This window comes from Lemur catta, chromosome 7 (genome assembly GCF_020740605.2).
Source record: "Lemur catta isolate mLemCat1 chromosome 7, mLemCat1.pri, whole genome shotgun sequence".
Taxonomy (NCBI): Eukaryota; Metazoa; Chordata; class Mammalia; order Primates; family Lemuridae; genus Lemur; species Lemur catta.
The window spans coordinates 21,605,505-21,628,181 of NC_059134.1; the positions used below are offsets into that span (position 1 = coordinate 21,605,505).

The following is a 22,677-nucleotide window of genomic DNA, read 5'->3' on the forward strand; positions in this document are numbered from 1 at the left end:
AGCACCTTGATCTTGGACTTCAGGCCTCCAGAATTGTGAGAAAATAAATTTCTGTCGTCTAAGCCACTCGGCTTGTGGTGTTTGGTTACGGTAGGCCACGCTGACTAATATAGCATTCTTCAGAAAAGTTCAGAGATTAGCACCATCTCAAAGACTTGAGAGACACAAAGATGATGATTCCGGCCACACTGCGGCTTAACTCGCCTGTCAGCCAGTACAAAAAGCAGACGGGCAGAGGAGAAAGATCGTAGATTACAGCCAACTGAATCAGCTGGTGATGCTAACTGCTTGTGCAGTTCTGATGTGCTGCTCTCGGAGTGAGTGCTAGTGTTGGACTAAGTCAGCCCCTAGCACCGGGTGTGCAGCTGTTTACCTGGTGAATGCTTTTTTTCTAAATTCTCCTGTGTAAAGGAAATCAGAAGTATTAATAATTTGAGTTTGTATCTAAAACTTTACTGTCTTTCCTTAGGGCTATGTCAACTTCCTGCTATCTTCATATCATTCATTCCCAGGGACCACAGTGGTCCTAACAGCGTACGAACCACGGTGCCCATTCATTACTGCCGTGCGCGATGCTAACTAGACCTGGTGAGCAGAGGGTAAGCTCTCCAGCTGCTGCAGCAGCACACGAGTGTCACAGGATAAGAGAGGGGCTGTCACTTCAGTTAAGTTGCTGGAGGCACAGTGGTCTAGGACATTTCAGGATGTTCATTCTAAATTGAGAGAGGAAACAGCTGCAATTTGTATCTCCCATCATGAAGAAAGGCACAATGCTTTAGGGCCTGTTTGGATTTGGGGAGACACCACATACCATATTTGGACGTGGAGCCCATTTGTTAGGGAACCCGTAAAAGTGGACAGTTTTGAGTGAGGCCCAGAGCAAGGAAGGGCTCCGCAGCAGGCCCGGCCTGTGGTGCCAGCTCCCCGATCACTTGGGCTTTATGCAGCCCCGATGTTCTTAGAAATTTCTGGAAAGCTCCAACAGGAAAATCACAGCACATGGTAAGTTGATGCCCTTCTCTGATGACAACTTTCTCCATCAGAAAAGTGGCTCCTGGCTTGCTACTGGCTTCTGGTAGAGACTGAATGCCTGACTATGGGACACTAAGTGACTAGGGGACCCAGACTGCTTAAATGAACTGGGTGTCACCTGATATGAACCACACATTGGTCATAGACAATAGTATTCCATTATAAAATAGAAGTGATATATATATATAAGACTAGACCTGACTACTTGGGGACAGTGAGGGACTCAGAGTCCTACTACATGCCTGCTGCTACTGCTTCCCTACCTCCCTCACCCACACCTGTGGCCTCATGGCAAGTTCCCCAAGACTAGGTGGTGGAGGTGAATTCCAACAGACCTGGAATTGGCTTGAGCTGTTTAGGTAAAGCATCTACACAGCACCCATCCTTGCACAAGGCATGAAATATAATGATTAATAGTGTTGCTATATAACCATGGCTTTGAGGACTTTCACAGAGGTCCGTACCAGCTGTCGGCATTGTTTACTGATTACGGTGAGATTAACAATTTGCACCTGGTCTCATTGAGACTCCTGGAGAGGTCTGGCTTGACAGGATGGTAGAATTGTCTGCTGAGAGACAACACCCTACAAGGTTGGGTGCTGTCCTACAAGATACAGTGTATGCCTTAAGCCAGGGGCCAACATATGGCTCTATTTTCCCCACAAGTGAGATACGTGAGTCCAAGAACCAAGGGATAGCGATGAAGATGACCCTTTTCACTATTATTCACCCAGTAAGAGAATGTTTGCTTCCTCTCTCCCAACAACTTTGACATTGATGAGTTAGAGGTCCTGAAGCCCAGAAAAGAAAAGCTATCACTAGGGAACACAGTCATGCTTCTGATGAATTGGAAGCTGAAACCACACCCTGCTCATCTGGGGCTCCATGTGCCACTGGATCGACAGGCAAAGAGAGGGGTTATGGTAGTGCGTAGAGTGATTGACCCTGATCACCAGGGTGAAACTGGATTGCTGCTATTGAATAGGGGCACGAAAGACAGTGTCTGAAATCAGAGGCACCACTGGAGCACCCCTTAGTCCAATTGTCCTAGTCAATGGACTACTTTGGCAATGCAAAAATATAAAGTAACTGTCTTACTCCATTTTCCATTGCTACCACAAAATACCTGAGACTGCGTAATTTATAAAGGAAAGAGGTTTATTTAGCTCATTATTTCTAGGGGCTCGGAAGTCCAAGATAAACAGCTGTATCTGGTGAAGGCCTTGTGCTGCTTCATAGCATGGCGAAAAAGCAGAAGGGGAAACGGGCACGTGCAGAGACCAAACACTAGAGGCAACCCCACTTTATAACAACCTGCTCTCTTGGTAACTAGTCCAGTCCCTGGAGAGCGAGAATTCACTCACTCCTGAAAGGCTGTATTAATCCCTTAATGAGAGCAGATTGCTTATGACCCAAATGTGCATTAAATGTCCCACCACCTCTCAACACCATTACATTGGGGACCAAGCCTCAACACGAGTTTTGGTGGGGACAAAGCATGTTCAAACCATAGCACCAACCAAGACTCAGATCTTGCAAGAATGGAGACTTGGATCAACTCACCAGGTAGAGAACCTGCCAAGGATGGTGCTGGTGGAGGCAGGGAGAGCATAGAATGGAAGCTGTAAGAAGGCAGCTAGGATCACTTGCTTAGGCCTTGGGATCATCTGAAGAGGTATGGATGGTAGCAGATACATTTCATGAACTTTTCTTCTGTTTCTGCCCTCATCTTAGTCCATTTGCCTGCTGTAACAGAATAATATAGACTGGGTGGCTTATAAGCAACAAAAATATATTTCTCACAGTTCTGGAGGTTGGGAAGTCCAAGATCAAGGCACCAGCAGATTCAGTGTCTGGTGAGGGCTGGTTTCCTGGTTCACAGACAGCTTCTTTTCACTGTGTCCTTACATGGTACAAAGGGTGAAGGATCCCTCCAGGGCCCCTTTTATAGGGGGACTAATCCCATTCATGAAGGCTCTACCCGCTTGACCTAATCACACCCCAATGGCCCCCACCTCCTAATGCCATCAACTTAGGATTTCAACATATGGATTTTGAGGGGACAAAAACATTTGGTCAATTGCACCCCTTTTACCCATTACTTTATTTAAGGAGCACCAGGGATTTCAGCTGTGAGTATGACCCGTTGACATCATTCCACCATGATATGATGGCTGGTGGGACATATGGATGCCCTGTGCTGGGTAGACAAGCTTCTCACCTGGACAAAGGTCTAGAGTGAATGCTGAGGGGCCAAGGGGTGGGCTGTGCCATTTACCTCTTTTTTGCCCCTTCAGGTCCACCCCTTCACCCTCACCTTGCCCTCTGAGGCTGTCCCATGTGGTCCACAGAGTCTCACACCTTCTGGTGGAGGTGGCCAGAGGGAAAGAGGAGAGTGAGGTCAGGGGATTCATTTCCCTGGCTGGCTGTGGCCTTGCAATACAGCCCTCTCCCTGTGGGTGCCAGTGACTCTTCTCCCCCTCACCCCTTCAAGCCTCGTGGTGGCAGAGCTTGGCTGCTAGTAAACTCTGGGTTACCACACCATCCTCTGTGGTTCCCTGACATCCACATCTTTGTAAATAACCCCTCCTCAAATTATCCTTTTCTGAACGTGCCATCTGTTTCCTGTTGGGAGACCAACTGATACCGTGGGTTTTATGCCAGAATTACTCTGCTAACGGTTTCATATTTGATCTTCAACTTGTGGAGTCCTGGCATTTTCCCTCCTAAAATCAGAGCTGTTTTGAGGAGACCCCTGGGAGTGCCTGCCCCATAGCAGGCAAAAGGGTATAAGAAGACTTTGTAATCACCTAGCACAGTGCCCAGAGAAGACAGACTCAATAGCTGCTAGAAGTATCCTTCCCGCTTCCCACTTCCATTACCCTACTCAGTGAACCTGGCTCCACACAGCAAATAAGACCACAGTGTGCTGCTAGTGGGATTTTACATCTTTGTGTTCCTGTAAAGCATGTTAGTGGTTTGAGGTAGGGAAGAGTCTAACTAGAGTAATTTTGTGGGAAATGACTATGCTCAATTCTTAGATTTTAATTCAGTTGCAAAAGGAAGGAGGAAAAAATATCTAATTTAATAAGTCTGGAAACAAACAAAACTGGACTCCAAGCAGGACGAACCCAGCAATCAGGGGCAGATTTCCTGTGAAGTCAATGAAGCTTAAGTCCTGGGGCCCCTCACTGACATGGGGCCCTTCAAAAGACCCTGATCCTAATTTTGTATTTATAATTTGATTCTTTTTCTTAAAGAGGGTCCCCAAATTATTTAAGCTTTAGGCCCAATAAAACCTAGATCCACCCTCCGGTAAGTTATTAGATTTGGCCTCTGGTCTGGGACACAATGAGATTCTGTTTGGGGCACAGCAGAGACCTTTCTGTCTGCCAGCTCACCCCATTAGAATTCACATGCATTCTGGATTAACACAAACAAAATAAGGGCTTCAGAGAGACATGTGCTGCGTTTGTGACAGCGGCAAGGCACAGCCCTAGCCATGAGGAGAGCTCTCTGGTCTTCACCCACAATCAGGACACGTGAATGGGTGGGATTACAGGCAGCAAACACTTCCCCGGCTTCAACAGGGACAGGGCTTGCAACCACAAGCACACACCTTCCAGGGCGTGGGGCAATTATCTGACTTCCAAGTCTGAGTTAGTACATCACAACAACCATTAACCACTACCTCTAACCACTGCCACTTCCTTTCCTGGCATGGGAGTTGTCTTCAGCTACTCAATGCCAGGGGCAAAGGCCCCAACTCTTTGTTATTCAAAAAGACTACATCTAATATGTATACATCTAATACATATCAAAAGTCTAACATTTGGTGAATCTTTTGATCCCAGAATTCCATGTCTAGAGTTTATTCTAAGGAAATAATACTACTGTGCATAAAGACAGGTACCAAGGCATTCTCTCCAACACTGTTTGCAATAGAAAAAGAAAAAAGGAATAAACTTAAATATCTATGTTTATTCGGTGTTCATTAATAAATAATTGGTTGAATACATTTTGGTACATGCATATGATGGAATGCTGTGAGGCCATTAACATTATAAGGCAGTGGGCCAGGCGCAGTGGTTCACACCTGTAATCCTAGCACTCTGGGAGGCCAAGGCGGGCGGATTGTTTGAGCTCAGGAGTTTGAGACCAGCCTGAGCAAGAGCAAGACCCCATCTCTACTAAAATTAGAAAGAAATTATATGGACAGCTAAAAATATATACAGGAAAAATTAGCCGGGCATGGTGGCCCATGCCTGTAGTCCCAGCTACTCAGGAGGCTGAAGCAGGAGGATTGCTTGAGCCCAGGAGTTTGAGGTTGCTGTGAGCTAGGCTGACGCCACAGCACTCTAGTCTGGGCAACAGAGTGAGACTCTGTCTCAAAAAAAATACTAAAAAACAAAACAAAACATTATAAGGCAGTAGACTACACAATAACATGGAAAGGCAAACAGGGGGTGAGCAGACCCTCGGGGGAGGGCGTGGTTCTTACTCCCTGTGTAATCTCCTTCCCTGGCATGTGGGTAGGACCTGAGACTTGCTTCCAGCCAATAGACCACAAACAAAGTGAAGCGGCTCTGCAGACATAATTAAAGTCCTAAGTCAGTTGATTCTGAGGTAACCAAAGGGGAGTTATCCTTGTTAATGGGCCTGCAAAGGGTTTTTTTCTTAGACTCAGTTGCTCATTGCACAGAAAGCCAATTACTGAGAAAACAAGGAATATCAAGAAAGAAAGGAAATTTATTGCAGAGGACATCAATCAGGAGGTGGAAGGACAGCCTCAAATCTGTATCTTCGACTGAAGAGGTCAAGGGTTTTTCGAGAGGTGGAATGAATAATGCATGAAGTGAGTGATCACCATTGCATGTTTGGGATAGAGTACAAGGCACACAAGCCCAGTGGGGAAGTCATAATGGCACGTATATTGCATGATCAAAAATAGCAGATAAACCCCTCCCAGAGCAGGGATTTTAGTAGTATAATGAGCTAGGGGGTAACATTGGTCGACTCCTTTTGGTCTTGTGCACATGCTGGTGGTGGGGAGTAGGCTGTACAGCAGGTCCTTGGGCAAGATTTGTGGTGGAGGCTGCTTATCTTGACTTCTCTGAACAATCGAGTACTGTAGGGTCTTGTGATTATCTCATTACTACAGGGAGGGTCCACCAGTTCTGAAAAACAACTCCAAAGGGAGGGGATCAATGAAACAGAAAATTATAAAGTTCTGGTCAGCAAATCTTACTGGCCTGGGAACTTGAAACATCAGAGAACTGCAAAAAGGTTATTTTTGTTCATGGAGCCGGTTACAGCATGGGTGGGCCTGACTAAATCAGATGGAAGGCTTTGAAAGAGGGTCTGGGCCCTCCCAGAGGGTCAGAGACTCTCCCGCTATTGCTGGCTTTGAAGAAGTAAGAGTCTATGTGGTGAGGGGGCCACATGGCAAGGAACTACTAAGAACTAATAGTCTCTAGTTGCTAAGTGCTGCCCCTGGCTGACAACCAGTAAGAAAATAGGAACCCTAGTCCTAGTCCTAGTCCTACAACCCTAAGGAGAATAATTCTGTCAACCATCTGAGGGAGCTTGGAAGCCAACGTTTCTTCAGTTGAGCCTCTGATGAGACTGCAGCCCCAACCAACACCTGGACAGCAGCCTGCTGAGGATCTGAGGCAGAGAGCCTGGGTAAGCTGTGCCCAAATTTCTGACCTACAGAAAAAGATAATGTGTGTTGATTTAAGTTGCTAACTTTGTGGTCATTCATTACACAGCAATAGAAAACTAATACATGTTACCTTGTTATGTGAAAGTGTTGTGAAATAATATGTATAGCATAATCTCACTTTTGATGTAGAAAATGGGATCTTGATATATCTTTAGGAAAAAACCCTGAAAGAAGAAATGTCAAAACACAAATGTTATATAGACTACAAAGATATTATCAAATAGCTATGATTAAAATGTCTAGGTATGTGTAAGGAATTGAAAGCACAAGAAAAGAATAAAACACTATGAATAGGTGCTATGGCTTGAATGTTTGACCCCTCTGAAATTTATGTTGAAACTTAATCTCCAATGAAACAGTATTAAGATGTGTGACATTTCAAAGGTGGTTGGGTCATGAGGGCTCAATCAATTCATTGATTAACAGATTAATGGGGTATTGTGGGAGTGGGTTAGTTATCGAGAGAGTTATTCTGGTATAAGAAGCCAGCTTGGGTGTCTCTCATAAGCCCCCTCACCATGTGATGTCTTGTGCCACTTTGGAATTCTGTACAGTCCCCACCAGCAAGAAGCCCCTCACCAGATGCAGTTCCTAGGCCTTGGGCTTCTCAGCCTCCTCAACTGTAAGAAATAAATTTCTTTTCTTTATAAATTACTGAGTCTCACGTATTCAGTTATAGCAACATAAAATGAACTAGGCATGTATAAAAAAAGAACCAAATAGAACTTCTAAAAATGAAAAATATAGTTCTAGATAAAAATACATTTAGTTTCTTTTACAAAAATATACCTAATATATAAAATTAAATAAATGGGCTAAACAACAGATTCAATACAGATGAAGAGAGAAATAGTGAACTGGAAAACTGATCTAATAAAATTACTCAGAGGGGGAAAAAAAGAAATAGAAATTATGAAAAAGAGGTTGTGACACGAAGAATCAGATGAGAAAGTCCAACATATGTCTAATAGGAGCTCCAGAAGAGAGAATATAGAGAAAGGCTGAGGCACTATTGAAAGAGATACTTGCTGAGACTTTTTTAGATTTAATGAAAGACATGACTCTTCAGATTCAGTAAGCACAGTTATGCTTACTTTTAAATTATGTTACCTTATGTTTTATGCCTTTGTAAGTAGTCTTAAATCTTTCTTGGAATAAGGCCAAATATAAACCAAAAAATGAATTTAATTAATTAATTAAAAAAATAAACTAAATGATGCACAGAGAAAGGACTTCTAACCAGGCTGGGGTGGAGTATGTATTAGTTAATACCCTCTCACTTCTAAATGACACAAAAATCCATTTAAACTGTCTTAAACAATAAGGGGCAGTTATTGCTCACATTACTGAAAACTTAATGGGTGTGGCTGCTTTCAGATGGGACACAAATCCAGGTTTCAACCACAGCTTCAGGAGCTGCTCCCTCCAAATCTCAGCTCTGCTCTTCAGGCTAGCTTCACTCACATGCTCTTTATCTAACTAAAATGTAAGCTCCTGAGGATAGGGAGTTTCTCTCTTTGTTCACTATTTAATCCCCAACACTTAAAATCATACTTAGCATATCATAAGCACTCAAAAAATATTTGTAGGAAAAAAAGGAGAAGGTGGAAGGTGGTGGAAGGTGTAGCAGCACAATAATTCCTGAGCAGAATAAATAATAATAAAACTATACTAGATATGTTTTAGAGAAACTAAAGAACACTAAAGACGAACAGATGATTTTAAAGGCCACCTGAATTACCTGCAAAGGAAAACAATTAGGAAGCAGAATCCTCAACATCAGAAAAAGAAGACAGAAGTCAGTGGAATTCTAAATTCAAAGTGCTGACAAAAAATAACTCATCTTGTAATTCAAGCTCCCCTAAAATATTAATATCACTCAGGAGTGTTTCAGTTATCTACTGCTGCATAACAAACCACTCCAAAATTTAGTGGCTTAAGACAACCAACACCACTTATTTGCTCACAATTCTGTCATATGGCAGGGCTCGGTTGGGACAGCTTGTCTGGGTTCTATGTGGTGTTTTGGCAAAAGGTGGTTCAACTAGGACTTGAGGATCCAAGATAGCTTCACTCACACATGCGGTGCCTCAGCTGAAGGGGTGGGAATGGCTGGTGACTGGCTGGGCATCTCTCTCTGCCTTTGCTGTTTTTCATCATCCAGCTCCTCTCTCTCCAGCAGGGCAACTGGACTTGGTTTCACGGTGGCTGGATCCCAAGAGAGTGAGAGTGGAATCTGCCAGGACTCTTAACTCCAAGGCCCGGACCTGGTATGGTGTTACTTCCACATTCTGTTGGTCAAAGTAAGTTGCAACGCCAGCCCAGATTTAAGGGGTGAGGAAATAAATTCCACCTCTTGATGGGAGGAGTGACATTACAGGGATGAGCAAAACTGTTGTCGGCCTGGTGTGGTGGCTCATGCCTGTAATCCTAGTGCTCTGGGAGGCTGAGGCAGGAGGATCGCTTAAGGTCAGGAGTTCGAGACCAGCCTGAGCAAGAGCAAGATCCTGTTTCTACTAAAAAATAGAAAGAAATTAGCTGGGCAACTAAAAATAGAAAAAATTAGCCAGGCGTGGTGGCACATGCCTGTAGTCCCAGCTTCTTGGGAGGCTGAGGCAGGAGGATCACTTCAGCCCAGGAGTTTGAGGTTGCTGTGAGCTAGGCTGATGCCATAGCACTCTAGCCCAGGTGACAAAGCAAGACTCTATCTCAAAAAACAGCAACAACAACAAACTGTTGTCCATTTTTGTTGACAAGTCACCATAACCAGTGAAAGTAAAAGAAGGCCTTTTCACATGAAGACAAAGAGTTTATCCTAACATATCAGCAGCGATAGAACTGCTAACGAATGTAAGTAAAGAGAAAGGAAATTGACCTCAAAAGGAGCACGATGTGACAAGCAGCAAAGGGCAAAGAAACTGGTAAACATGTGGGGGAGTCCACATGAGCACCAACGGTGGAAACCACAGCAGCAATGGTGACGACTACAGGAGGTATGAAAACAGGTAGACCCGAGATGCTGGTGACAATATGCAACATGGAAGGAGTGATCAGTGTTAGCGCCAAGGGCCTTCAAACCCAGAATAAGACTAGAGAAGAGAGATGAAGTCTGTCACTTCCCGGCCATGAAAACAAATGCATGTATGAGCGATGAATAAATAACTATATATAAAACTAGAGAAAGTAAGAAAGATACTCAATAAATTCGATAGGAGTAGGAAAAAAGCGAAGGGAAACAAAACAAAAAGAGAACCAGGAGGAAATGAAGGGGTACAAACTAAGGTGGTAAAAATAAGCTCAAATAATAATGATAATTAAATTTAAATTAAACTTCTAAGTTAAAAGACATTGATTCTCAGATAAGACTCCTGTGTGAATAGGTTAAATCTCAGAAATATACCGGCAGCAAAAAAAAAGGCAGCAAAAAATTGCCAAGTGCTACAGTATGATACCCTCTACATAAGATTCTAGAACATGCAAAGCAGTACAGTAGTTCCTGAAAAAATTAAACATAGAATTGCCACATGGCCCAGCAATTCCACTTCTGGACACACACCCAGAGTAATTAAAAGCAAGTACCGAATAGATATTTGCACACCCGTGTTCACAGCGGCATGATGCACAACAGCCAGAAGGAAGAAACAGCACAAATGTCCGCTGACAGATGAAAGGATAAAGGAAATGTGGCATATGCGTACGATGAAATATTATTCAGCCTTTTAAAAAAAGGAAATTACGACATATGCAACAACATGGATGAACCAACATTATGTTAAGTAGAATAAGCCAATCACAAAAAAAATACCGTATGATTCCACTTATATGAAGTAACTAAGGTAATCAAATTTATAGTGACAGAGTAGAATGGTGGTTTCTAGGGGCAGGGGGCAGGGGGTGGGTACAGGGAGTTATTGTTTAATGTGTGTAGAATATCAGAATAGCAAGATGAAAATGTTCTGGAGATGGATGATGGCGAGGGTTGCTCAATGATGTGAATGGACTTAATGTCACTGAACTATACACTTAAAAATGGTTAAGATGGAAAATTTATGTTATGTATAATTCACCACAATAAAACAAAATACCCGGCTGGGCCCAGTGGCTCATGCCTGTAATCCTAGCACTTTGGGAGGCTGAGGCAGGAGGAATGTTTGAGGCCAGGAGTTTGAGACCAGCCTGGGCAACATAGCAAGACCCTATCTCTAAAAAAACAAAAAATTAGCCAGGCATGGTGGCACACACCTGTAGCCCCAGCTACTCAGGAGGCTGAGGCAGGAGGATCACTTGAGCCCAGGAGTCTGAGGCTGCAGTGAGCTCTAATGATGCCACTGCACTCCAACCCGGGTGGCAACAAGACCCTGTCTCAAGAAAAGAAAACATACCAAGCAATACCATATGGTTTGTAGATCCGTACATATACAGCAGAAATATAAAAACATGCAGGGGACTGATAAACTATGAATGTAGGAGAGCTGTTATGCCTGGGCAGGGCCGGGGACACGAGTGGGAAAGGCAACACAGCTTGTTCTTTCCACGTGGGCCTGCATGTTTCAGTTCTAAAACAAAATGTGAAGAAAATAGGACAAAGCTTGGTGGTAGGCACATTTACCCTTCTTATCGTTGTACTCTAAACTTTCCAATATGATTTGAATATTTCATCATTTAAAAGAAGAACCACTGTAATCCTAGCACTCTGGGAGTCGGAGGCAGAAAGATTGCTTGAGCTCAGGAGTTCAAGACCAGCCTGAGCAAGAGTGAGACCCTGCCTCTACTATAAAAAATAGAAAGAAATTAGCCAAACAACTAAAAATAGAAAAAATTAGCTGGGCACGGTAGCGCGTGCTTGTAGTCCCCCCTACCCGGGAGGCTGAGGCAGGAGGATCGCTTGAGCCCAGGAGTTTGAGGTCGCTGTGAGCTAGGCTGATGCCACGGCACTCACTCTAGCCCAGGCAAGAGAGTGAGACTCTGTCTCAAAAAAAAAAAAAAAAGAAGAAGAAGAAGAAGAACCAGATATTATTATTTATGCCTTGTAAATAGGAGCCAAGAAGCCCAGCAACCATCCCTAACCCTGTCTGCACCACGAGCACTGGTCGCATCTTCATCCTCAGGACGGGCTCCTGCCTCCCTCCTGCCTGCATTTGGGACTGCCACCACAGGGCCTGGAGTGCTGCCATCTCCCCTGGGAGTTGCCAGGTCAGGAGGTCCTTCCTGATCACCCCCTCCAGGCCGACCCACCACACCATCTCTGCAGGAGTCCTAGGGTGGAGGGTAGAGAAACTTAGAGAAACTTTCAGAGGAATCCAAGCTATTAAACAAGCCACCAGCGAGAGCTGTGGCGGCAAAGGCTGCCTTTCCTGGGGAAAGCTGGACCCGCAGGGTGGCAGTCAGCACCAAGCCAACCTCGCTCACGCGGTGCTTGCAGGAAGTGTTTGCGGGTCTGGGGTCTGGAGTTCACTCCCACACTGTCGAGGCTGTGAGGAATGTGGTTGGTGTTCCAGCTCAGCATCACCTGAGACCATCAGGTGACCCCCGCTGCCACCTGCATCTGAGACAGATGTGTTTGCTATGGTCACACCTCCATGCTTCTGACAGGGCCTGCATCCCCTCTGCTGGGCTGAAGGCCTCTGTGACCGTGGGCTTCCTCCAAGCACTCCCTCTTGTCCCTCTTGGCTCTCACAATGAGCTCAGAGCACAGCTGGGACTCCAGGACACAGTCCTACTTGTTGTTTGGAGGCTGATCTTTGCTTATTTAGGCACCAGCCTTATTCTTGGCCTGCACCCATGGAAGTAGAGCCCGGGTGGGTCCCTGCCACCCTTCCTCAGGCCACAGATCTGTGTCACGTGGGTTCAGAGCAGGAAGGGTCCTGAAGGGTTCATGGTGACTGGCCGATGAAGTCCCCCGCAACCCCGTGAGACGTGAGGGTACCTCAAACACACCTTCTCTCGAGCCCTCTGGGATATCTGTCAGTGACATGACTGAGGCAGCCTGCACAGGGGGTGGAGGGGACCGTCCTCTGGGCCCCGCAGATGCTGAAATGGAGTCGACTGGGGCAATCTCCACCCAGCAACAAAGCAGGCAGCACCTTTGCTTGACTACCTGCGTAGCTAAAGCACATCATCTCCAACTCTCACAACCACCTTTGAAGAGAGCTATTATTATCCCCACTTTGCCAGTGAGGAAACTGAGGCTCCAAGCAGTCACGTGACTTGCCTGCACTCATGCCAAATACGGCGGAACCAGGGCCCGTGTCTCTGCGAGCTGCACTGGGAGGCAGCCTCTGGGCTGTCAAAGGTGGGTGGCTCGAGGCGCTGGGGCGGCGGGTCCGCAGCTCTGTGGCTCGGTGCAGGTGCAGGTGCAAGCGCGCCTGTGGCCCCCGGGCCCTGCCGTTGCAGGCAGCACTGATTGAGGAAAGTGAGTGGGAGGTGTTAGACCGGAGTAGTTTCACAGCAGCAAAGGACTGTCATGGTAAGGATGTACTTGTTCCTCGCCTGCCTGTTTAATTACCTTTTTAAACTACTTCTCACCACAACAGAAACTGGTCATCTGCAGGTGTGCTGCTATTCTGGGAGGATGAACGGCGTGCACTTCCTACTAGAGTTCCCTGGACCAGTCAGAGCCCAGCCAAGGTGTGGTCTGCCCGGCCACCGCACGTGCTGGCTGCTCAGGCTGGAGACAGCTGGCCAGGCCCCAGAGCCAGCCGACCGCCTTCCAGGCCCCTTTCCCCTCCTGTCCAAATGGGGCAAACCAACTGGCTAATGGACTCTTTTTCAAAGCTCTCAGATGACCAGGCACGGTGGCTCACGCCTGTAATCCCAGCACCTTGGCCTCCCAAGGTGGGAGGATCGCTTAAGGCCAGGAGTTTGAGACCAGCCTGGACAACAGAGCGAGACACTGTCTTCACAAAAAAGTGTTTTAAATTAGCCGAGCCTGGTGGCGTGTGTCTGTCATCCCAGCTGCTCAGGGGGCTGCGGCAGGAGGATCGAGGCTGAAGTGAGCTATGATCAGGCCACTGCACTCCAGCCCGGAGACAGAGTGAAACTAACTAACTAAATAAAGTTCTCAAATGATTTTATTATGAGCTCGAGCACAATACAGGCAGGTACATAAGACACCTATGGCAATTTAACAGGTCACCGTAAAGCAGACCCTTTGCGATTGGGCTGTGGCATAGGGCCTTGCCAGCACCCCGGCCGCACGCCACCCTGGCCCCGCCACCCTGGCCCCACCGCACGCCTCGGGGTTCCAGCATGAGAGCGCTGATGAGACGTCTGGGAATCAGGAACTGGTTTCCACCCCAGCAGGGCAAGAGGGAGGACGGGGGCCGGTGCGAATGCTCAGTGTCGGCTGGCGTATGGATGCGTGGACGTATGGAAGTTAGTCCTTTGCTGGTTATACGTTAGCAGCTATCCCTTTCCTACAGCGAGGTCTGCCCCTCACACCCAGAGCTGAGCTGAAGTGAGGCCAGGCAGGCAAGAGCACTACAATATTACTGGGACACTAGAACCTGGCTGGAAATGTAATGGGAATGGCGGAAAATGTCCTGACAAAGTCCTCTCGGGAAGAAAGCTAGAGATTCCCATCAAACCTAAATGACAGAAATCTGAAAACCACTGGCTTAAACAACTATGGGTTATTTATTTGTTTATTTGATATAACAGAAGTCTAGGGCTACCGTGACTCAAAGGCGCCATCCAGAGCCCAGTCTCTTTCCATCTTCCTGCACTGCCGTCTGAAGCACGTGGCTCAGTGTATTGCCTCATGGATGCAAGGAGGCTGCTGCAGCACCAAGCCTTTCATCTGTGCTCAAGGCAGGAAGAAGGGTGAAGGGCAGAGGGCACAAAGCAAAGCCAGCAGAGTCTCTCCCCTTTTAAGGAACTTTCCCAGGACCCTCTTCCAGTGACTTCCACTCACTTCTCATCTGCCTGAACTGGGGCCCTGGCCACCCTGAACTGCAGGGCAGCCTTAAAAATCAAGTTTTTCTTAAAGCTGGTCACACTACTGCCCTGAGGATAGATGTTGAGAAGGAAACTAGGAGCTCTTCCTGAAAGAAATACTTTGGAGTAGGGGACAATAAGACACCACCCTCCCCCAAGCTGCTTTCTGAGGATGGTGGGCCAAGCGAGGCCCAGAGCCTTTCTGAGTGGGGTAAAATAGTCAATGCTGTTCCTGAGGGCTAAGCAAAGGCTGGCCTATGTCCCCTGCAGTCCCCTTCTCAGCCCTTCCCCCCACAGCCTGCAGCTTCACCTCGAAATCAAGCCTAAACAAGTACTTTAAAGTGTTCTGTTTTTCCCACCAATGATGTACCTGCTTGTAAACGTGTTAAGAAGGACGGGGCAGAAGAGCTGAGTGGTGAGATGTGAGTGGGGCCACCAGGAGGACGAGGGCACAGATACGCCCGAGGGCGGCCCAGGCCCAGGTCCAGAGAAGAAGAAACAGAACACTACACTCATTGACCATCTGCACTTTTTTCCTGTAGATTTCTTCCAAGCACGACAGTATGATGTTTTCTTCTGGATTTGTAAGAGGTCTCTACATATTACAGATATCAATACAGACATGGTGTATCAATTTAAAAGGGCACTGAGGCCGGGCATGGTGGCTCATGCCTGTAATCCTGGCACTCTGGGAGGCTGAGGTGAGAGGATCGCTTGAGTCAGGAGTTCGAGACCAGCCTGAGCAAGAGTGAGAACCCGCCTCTACTAAAAATGGAAAAAATTAGCCAGGCATGGTGGCACATGCCTGTAGTCCCAGCTACATGGGAGGCTGAGGCAGGAGGATCGTTTGAGCCCAGGACTTTGAGGTTGCTGTGAGCTAGGCTGATGCCACTGTACTCAGGGCAACAGAGCAAGACTGTGTCTTGAAATAAATAAACAAATAAAAAATAAAAAAGTAAAGGAGGACCGAATGATTGAGTCGATATTCCAGGCCGAGGACACGTTCAAGGGTAGAGCCCCAAGCTCTGTGGGGAGACAAGGCCCCAGCTCACAAAGCCCGTCCTGGAGGTCAGATCCCCTCCTAACTGTGCACACACACAGGAATCACTCTCAGAGTGATGATCAGAGTTTGAGAGGTTGAGACATTTAAAAATTGGGAGATTACACGTTGAAATATGGATTTCCTGCTTCCTTTGATGAGTCAAGAGCTGTAGCAAGAAAGGAGCCCCCGTGCCCTATTGCAGCCACCTCTGCAGCAGGGGCCCTCGCTGCGCACCTGTCACCCCCAAGACGGGGTCCCCAGCACTCATCATCCCTCTTGCACTGTTGGCTCCCTTATCCCCAACATATTTTGCACATTTCTCTTACCAGAATTTGAGTTTGCAACCAGTGAGCTGCTATAGTCCCCAATCCCCAGGCCGTGGCCTAGTACGGTCAGTGGCCCGTCAGGAAATGGGCCCCTCCTCACCACCTAAGCTCCGCACCACCCTTCCCCAGCCCACAACACCCACCTCACCCTACCCCAATCTGTGGAAAAATTGTCTTCCATGAAACCAGTCCCTGGTGCCAAAAAGGTTGGGGACCGCTGAAGAGCAAAGCCTTCAATTTACACACACATGACCTAGAATGGCAGAGGGACTTGCCCAAGGGCGCACAGGCTCTGATGGCACAGTCAAGCCTTCGGTCCGGGTCTCCTGGGACCCAGTTCTGGTTTAACATGTCTCTTGTGGAGATTTACCAACACTGAGAATCTCATGGATTACAGGGACTGTGTGGGAGAAAGGGAGAGTGACTGGAGTTGGGGTCACCTGGCTGCATCTGGATTTGCTGATGTTGGGCTGTGGCACTCTTGACCTGGCAGGGAGATGCCCAATGTCTGCGCATGGTGCCTGCCCCTGACCCCATGCTCCGTTCCCACGGGGAGAGAGGAAGCCACAGTGGTTGAGCTGAGCACCAGAGGTCCGCGGCCTGGGGGGTGGGGTGGGGAAGAGGTCGCCCAGGCAGCTGCAGCAGGCTGGCACCAGGCCCACATGCACCCTCCACACCCTTTCTGCAAAAACAGCTGCCATGTGCAGAAATGCAGAAACCTGCAAAGTCTGAGAGTGAGTGCTCAGGAGTCCTCCCCCGGGTGTGCAGGCGACCCTTGGTGACTCAGCCCCAACCCCAGCCAGGCACATCTTTCAGGCAGCTGAGGGTTAAAAAAAAAAAAAAAGAGGTGTTTTTGATGTACAGGTGGCTGTGGTTTGAGTAGAGGAGCAGGGGAGGGGAGCTGAGCCTGCTTTGTCTTGCTCCAGGCCTTGGCCCAGGGTAGCCTACCCTGGGACCCTGGGAAGAGGGGGCAGCAATGCAGGGACCATGCTGGTGGCCAAGCCCCACGGTGCTCTGCCCGCCTCTGTGTGCTCCCCCTCTGGCTCCTTCTCTCCTCTTGTCCAGAGAGCACTCTCCTCCTCCTCCCCTCACCGCAAACCCATGCCCCTTTTGCCCTCTGGGGTCTCCCCTGCCCAGGGATGGCCAGAGTGGGCCTGAAAGGCCAGGAGAGTGGAGACACACCCCCAGCCTGCCTGCACCACCAACCCCCTGCCTGGGCGAGTCTCCCCTGCAGCCCGTGTGGTTCTCTGTACAATGAAACGCTTGGCCTGCATGGGCCTGGGGCCTCCTTTCCTTTCATAGCAGGCCCTGTGACAGGCATTGGACCTCCAGTCCTGGGCAGACGGAGCTGCCTGAGGCTGGCCCAGGCACGGTCCACGAGCCTCCTGGACAGAGCCCGGCCTCCCGCCCTCCCTTCCTCCAAGCTGCCTCTTCAACTGTGCAGGGCTGTGCTCAGGATTGTTCTAGCAAACTTTGTGCCTGAGTCCCCAGCCTGGGTGTGAGAGGAGGCCTAAGGGTCTGACCAGAGCACCCGGGTTTAAACCCTGACCCTGACACTCCCTGTGTGACCCTGGGCAAGTCAAACCTCTTTCCTGAGCCTCAGTTTCCATCACCAGATGGCAGAGATGAGTGAGCCTGTCTTGCCTCCTGAACTCACAGGACATCGTCCACTCTTCCCTGCACATGGGTGTGTGGAGCTCTCGCCACACGGACTGCTTTTCCAGCTCTTGCAAGAGCAGTAATAGCACAAGACAAACAGCGGCAGTAGTGACAGGGCCCTGGCTGCTCGGCCTAAAGCAGTGCTGCCCCAGGGAACGACTCCCAGGCCAGGAAGTACAGGACCTTGCGGGAACAGCGCTTGGACACCCTGAGCGCCGTCCTGTGGGATGAGGACAGTGGTGCCTGGTTCGACTACGACCTGGAGACCGGGAAGAAGAACCAGGAGTTTTACCCATCCAACCTCACTCCGCTCTGGGCCGGCTGCTTCTCTGACCCTGGCGTCGCAGACAAGGCCCTGAAATACCTGGAGGTGAGGACACAGCAGGCGGGGCTGTCCCACTGGAGGCAGGACTGTCCCCTCCTGACTCTGAGCAGGACTTGGCAGCTGCCAGCCACTCCCTCCTGCTGTGCCCCTTGTCTTAGCTGCGGGTCCCCCTTGGAGCCACCAGGGGGAAGCTGTGAGCCAAGTAGACAAAGGCCAGGAAGGGGACATCTGGCTTCCCACAGGGCCCAGCATCCTGGCTCCCCATCCAGGCCCCACCCACAGTCACAGTGTGTGGAACCTTCTAGGACAGCCAAATCCTGACCTACCAGTATGGGATCCCGACCTCTCTCCAGCAGACAGGCCAGCAGTGGGACTTCCCCAACGCCTGGGCCCCCCTGCAGGACGTGGTCATCAGAGGTAGGGAGGCAGGCATGGCGGAGCCCCGGGCCTTCCCCTGCTCCGGCGTGTAGAGGGCCGGCCTCCCTGGGGCTGGGGACGTGTGAACAAAGGACACAGGGCCCCTAGCCTTCCTCCCGCTCTGCTCTCCCGGCCCCCGCTCAGCAAACACTTGTGTCCAGCCCGCCCGGCCAGTGGAATCCGCCCTCTGTTCTCCCTCCAAACCCCAGCCCAAGATGAAGGGTGGCTTGGCCTGTGGTCCCAGGAGGAGGTCTTGGGGCCCAGACCCCTTTCCCCCCTTGGGGAGAGTGAGGCTCAGCCCTGGAGAGTCAGGGTGCTGCCTGGGGTGGGGTCTAGGCCTGGCCAAGTCGTCTTCACCTCGGGCCCAGGAAGTGGCTTTCCAGCTGGCCCAGACTGGATCCGAACCAACTTTGATGTCTACTCCCAGACGTCAGCCATGTATGAGAAGGTGAGCTGGCCCTGAGCTGTCCCAGTGTCCCACCAGGGCCCCCGCCCCTCGGGGACGTGGGGGTGTCTGGCTCTGCAAGCCCAGCCCTGGGCCAGTGCAGCCTGGACAGTGGCGGCGCCCAGTGGCCATCTCTGGGCACTGCAGGGGCCAGAGCTGCAGGCCAGAGTGGCTTCTCCCCAGGGGCCCCCATGTTGCCCTTGGGGTTGGGGTTGGGGTCATTGGGTCGCAGGCAGTGCCTGACCTACAGCCTGTCCTCTTGTCCCCAGTATGACATCAGCAACGGTGGACAGCCCGGTGGTGGAGGGGAGTATGAAGTTCAGGTGAGCAGGCTGGGGTGAGCTGGCCAACAGTTTACAGGGAAGCCCTGGGCTCTGCTGGCCCCCAAGACTGACCGTGGCCCCCCAGGCCTCAGTGTGCTCACCGGCATGTGGGCCCATGGGAGGTGCTGACTGGTGCTCTGTGGTACCCCTGGGGCTAGGCAGGGCCAGAGCCCCTGGGTAGAGATCCCACATCCCCAAAGGGCTTGGGGCTCCCCAGGGACCTGGCCCCACTGGCCATGCTTGTCTCCAGGAGGGGTTTGGCTGGACCAATGGAGTGGTCCTGATGCTCCTGGACCGCTATGGTGACCGGCTGACCTCGGGAGCCCAGCTGGCTTTCCTGGAGCCCCGCTGCCTGGTGGCTGCCCTTCTGCTAAACTTCCTGGTCAGCCTCCTGCCACGGTGACAGCCCCACCACCCTGCCTGCCCTCCCCACACCTGGCCCCTCCTCCTGCCCCATTAAACACCAGTGCCTGCCTCCTCCCGGCCTGGCCTCTGTTCAGAGTGGAGTGGGGCAGGTCCCTCCTGGAACCTTGAATAGGGTGGAAATCCTGCTTTGGGGGAGACGTGGCCCTACAACTCCAAGTGCCCCAGGCCCACGCATACCACCTGGCCTTCCACACAGTTACGTAGTCCAAAGGCTTTATTGTTCTGCTGAAATGCTTACAAATACTGAAAAACATCCTGCCTGGACCAAAGGCCTAGGGCCAGGAAAGGCAGAGGAGGTGGGGCCAGAACAAGTATCTGCCACCATAACTATTCCTTCAAAGGAAGTCAAATTTGAATGGATTGGTCTCTGGATCAATTTATGCCTCAAGGCATTGTTGAAACAATTGTATAATCAGCTGGCAATTAGTGGAGCTTAACCCCTAGATGAGCTCAGAGAAAGAGGAAGGGATTGTCAAGATTACTGTCACCCCAGAGTGAGGTGAGCACACCCAAAGCTGTGTCTCCCTAAGGAGCAACATCAGGAGCTTAACACTGAGGGAGGGAACTGGAGCACAGAAATAACCTACCCAGTCACTCCACAGATAAACAGGCCAGGCCAGGCACAGTGGCTCACGCCTGTAATTCTAGCACTCAGGGAGGCTGAGGCAGGAGAATCGCTTGAGCTCAGGAGTTCGAGACCAGCCTTAGCAACAGCGAGACCCCGTCTCTACTAAAAATAGAAAAACTATCCATGCATCAAGGTGTGCACCTGTAGTCCCAGCTACTTGGGAGGCTTAGGCAGGAGGATCACTTGAGCCCAGGAGTTTGAGGTTGCTGTGAGCTAGGCTGACGCCACAGCACTCTAGCCCGGGCAACAGAGTGAGGCTCTGTCTCAAGAGACAAAAAAAAAAAAAAAAAAAATTTCTAAGAAAGAATAAATAATAAATAAAACAAATAAAAAACCCTGTAACAGAAGTGAAGAATGCCTTTGATGGGTTTTTTAGTAGATTGGAAATGGCTGAGGAAAGAATCTGTAAGTTTGATGCTGTGTCACTAGAAACCTTCAAAACTCAAAAGCAAAGAGAAAACACCCTGAAACAGAGCAGAATATCCAAGAACTGTGGGATAACGACAAAACATGTAACATAAACATTAATAGGAATACAGAAGAGAGAAGAGAAGAAATATTTGAAACAATAATAACTGAGAATTTTCCAAAATTAATGTCAGACACCAAACCACAGATGCAGGCAGTTCAGGGAACACCAAGAAAGGTAGGTGCCAAAAAAATCTGCACTTAGGCATATCATATTCCAACTGCAGAAATTCAAAGATAAAGAGAGCCCAGGTGCGGTGGCCCACACCTGTAATTCTATTAATAGCACTCTGGGAGGCTGAGGTGGGATGATTGCTTGAGCTAAGGAGTTCCACCAGGCTGAGCATCTTGCTAAAAATAGAAAAAATTAGCGGGGTGTGGTGGTATGCGCCTGTAGTCCCAGCTACTCAGGAGGCTGAGGCAGGAGGTCCCTTGAATCTAGGAGTTTGAGGTTGCGGTGAGCTATGATGATGCCACTGCACTCTAGCCCAGGTGACAGAGCGAAACGCTGTCTCAAAAAAAAAAAAAAAAAAAGAGCAAACTAAACTGAAAGTTATCAGAAGGAAATAATAAAGATTAGAGCAAAGATATTTAGAAGATAGAAAATCAATAGAGAGAATCCATAAAACCAAAAGTGTGTCCTTTGAAAAGATCAACAAAATTGACAAACCTTCAGCTAGACCCAAAGGAAAAAAGAGAGAGAAGACACAAATAACTAAAATCAGAAATTAACATGGCAGCATTACTATTGACCTTACAAAAATAAAAATAGAATACTATAAACAATTGTATGCCAACAAATTAGTTAACCTAGATGAAATAGACAAATTCATAGAAACACACAAATTACCTAAACTGATGCAAGAAGAAATAAAAATAAAGAGATTATAATTTTAAAAAAACCTCACAACAAAGAAAAGTCCATGAGATGTTTAATTTTATGTGCCAACATAGCTAGGCAAAGGTGTCCAGACGGCTAGTCAAACATTATTCTACATGTTTCTGGGAATGTATTCTTAGATAAAATTAACATTTAAATCAGTAGACTTTGAGTGAAGCAGATTGCCCTCTAAAATGTGAATGGGTCTCATCTAATCAGTTGAAGGCTTTAATCTAAAAATGACTGCCCTCGCCAGAAAAACAGGGAATTCTGACATCACACTGCTTTCAGACTTGAACTGCAGTTCTTCTCTGGGTCTCTAGCCTGCCAGCCCACCCCGGAGCTTTGGGACTTGCTAACCTCCACCCTATATAGATACACACACATGCACACACGTGCACACACCTCCTATTGTTTCTGTTTCTCTGGAGAACCCTGACTAATAAGGTCCAGGGCCAGATGGCTTTATTGGTAAATTCTACCAAACATTTAAAGAAGAATTAACACCAATCTTTCTTGAACTCTTTCAGAAATAGAAGAGGGGTGGAATATTCATATTTCCTAATTCATTCTGTGAAGCTGGCATTACTCATATATCAAAGCCAGATTAAGACATCACAAGAAAAGAAAATTACAGTCCAATACCCTCTATGTATATGGATGCAAAATTCCTCAACAAAATATCAGCAAACCAAATCCAACAGTTTATTAAAAGGATTATACATCATAACCAAGTGAGATTTATTCAAGAAATGAGAGTGGTTGCACAACATTATGAGTGTAATATAAGTTGAATTGTACACTTAAAAATGGTTATAATGCCAAATCTTATGTTATATATATTTAACCTCAATTTTTAAAAATCTCAAAAAAAAAAAAAAAAAAGACGAGGAGGGAAGGAAGCCTGTAGTATCTGGAGTTCAGGGGTAGCAATAACGAGAAGGGCAAAGTATCAGCGTGGAGGGGACCATTCAGTGGGGAGGAGCAGGAGCAGCATATAGACAAAACACAAGGCCTGGGCCACCTTGTCTGTGCTGTGAAATTAA

The 22,677-nt window shown here is 48.3% G+C and overlaps 1 protein-coding gene across 1 annotated transcript; it reads left to right on the forward strand.

Moving 5' to 3' along the window:
* The first annotated feature begins 16,722 nt into the window (after positions 1–16,722).
* Positions 16,723–19,697, forward strand: LOC123641971 (trehalase-like). The gene is made up of 7 exons (XM_045556913.1): positions 16,723–16,794; positions 17,126–17,208; positions 17,858–18,089; positions 18,350–18,461; positions 18,798–18,909; positions 19,176–19,229; positions 19,480–19,697. The coding sequence occupies exons 1-7, from the start codon at positions 16,723–16,725 to the stop codon at positions 19,511–19,513; spliced, it is 699 nt and encodes a 232-aa protein (XP_045412869.1). The 3' UTR covers positions 19,514–19,697.
* The last annotated feature ends 2,980 nt before the right edge of the window (positions 19,698–22,677 follow it).

What these genes read in the sequence shown, in the direction of transcription:
- LOC123641971 (XM_045556913.1), top strand. Translation starts at nt 16,723, where the DNA reads ATGCACCCTCCACACCCTTTCTGCAAAAACAGCTGCCATGTGCAGAAA. An exon ending in CCTGCCCAGGGATGGCCAGA is followed by an intron (nt 17,209 to 17,857) that starts GTGGGCCTGAAA and finishes CTCGGCCTAAAG; the next exon opens with CAGTGCTGCCCCAGGGAACG. An exon ending in GCAGGACGTGGTCATCAGAG is followed by an intron (nt 18,462 to 18,797) that starts GTAGGGAGGCAG and finishes GGTGGGGTCTAG; the next exon opens with GCCTGGCCAAGTCGTCTTCA.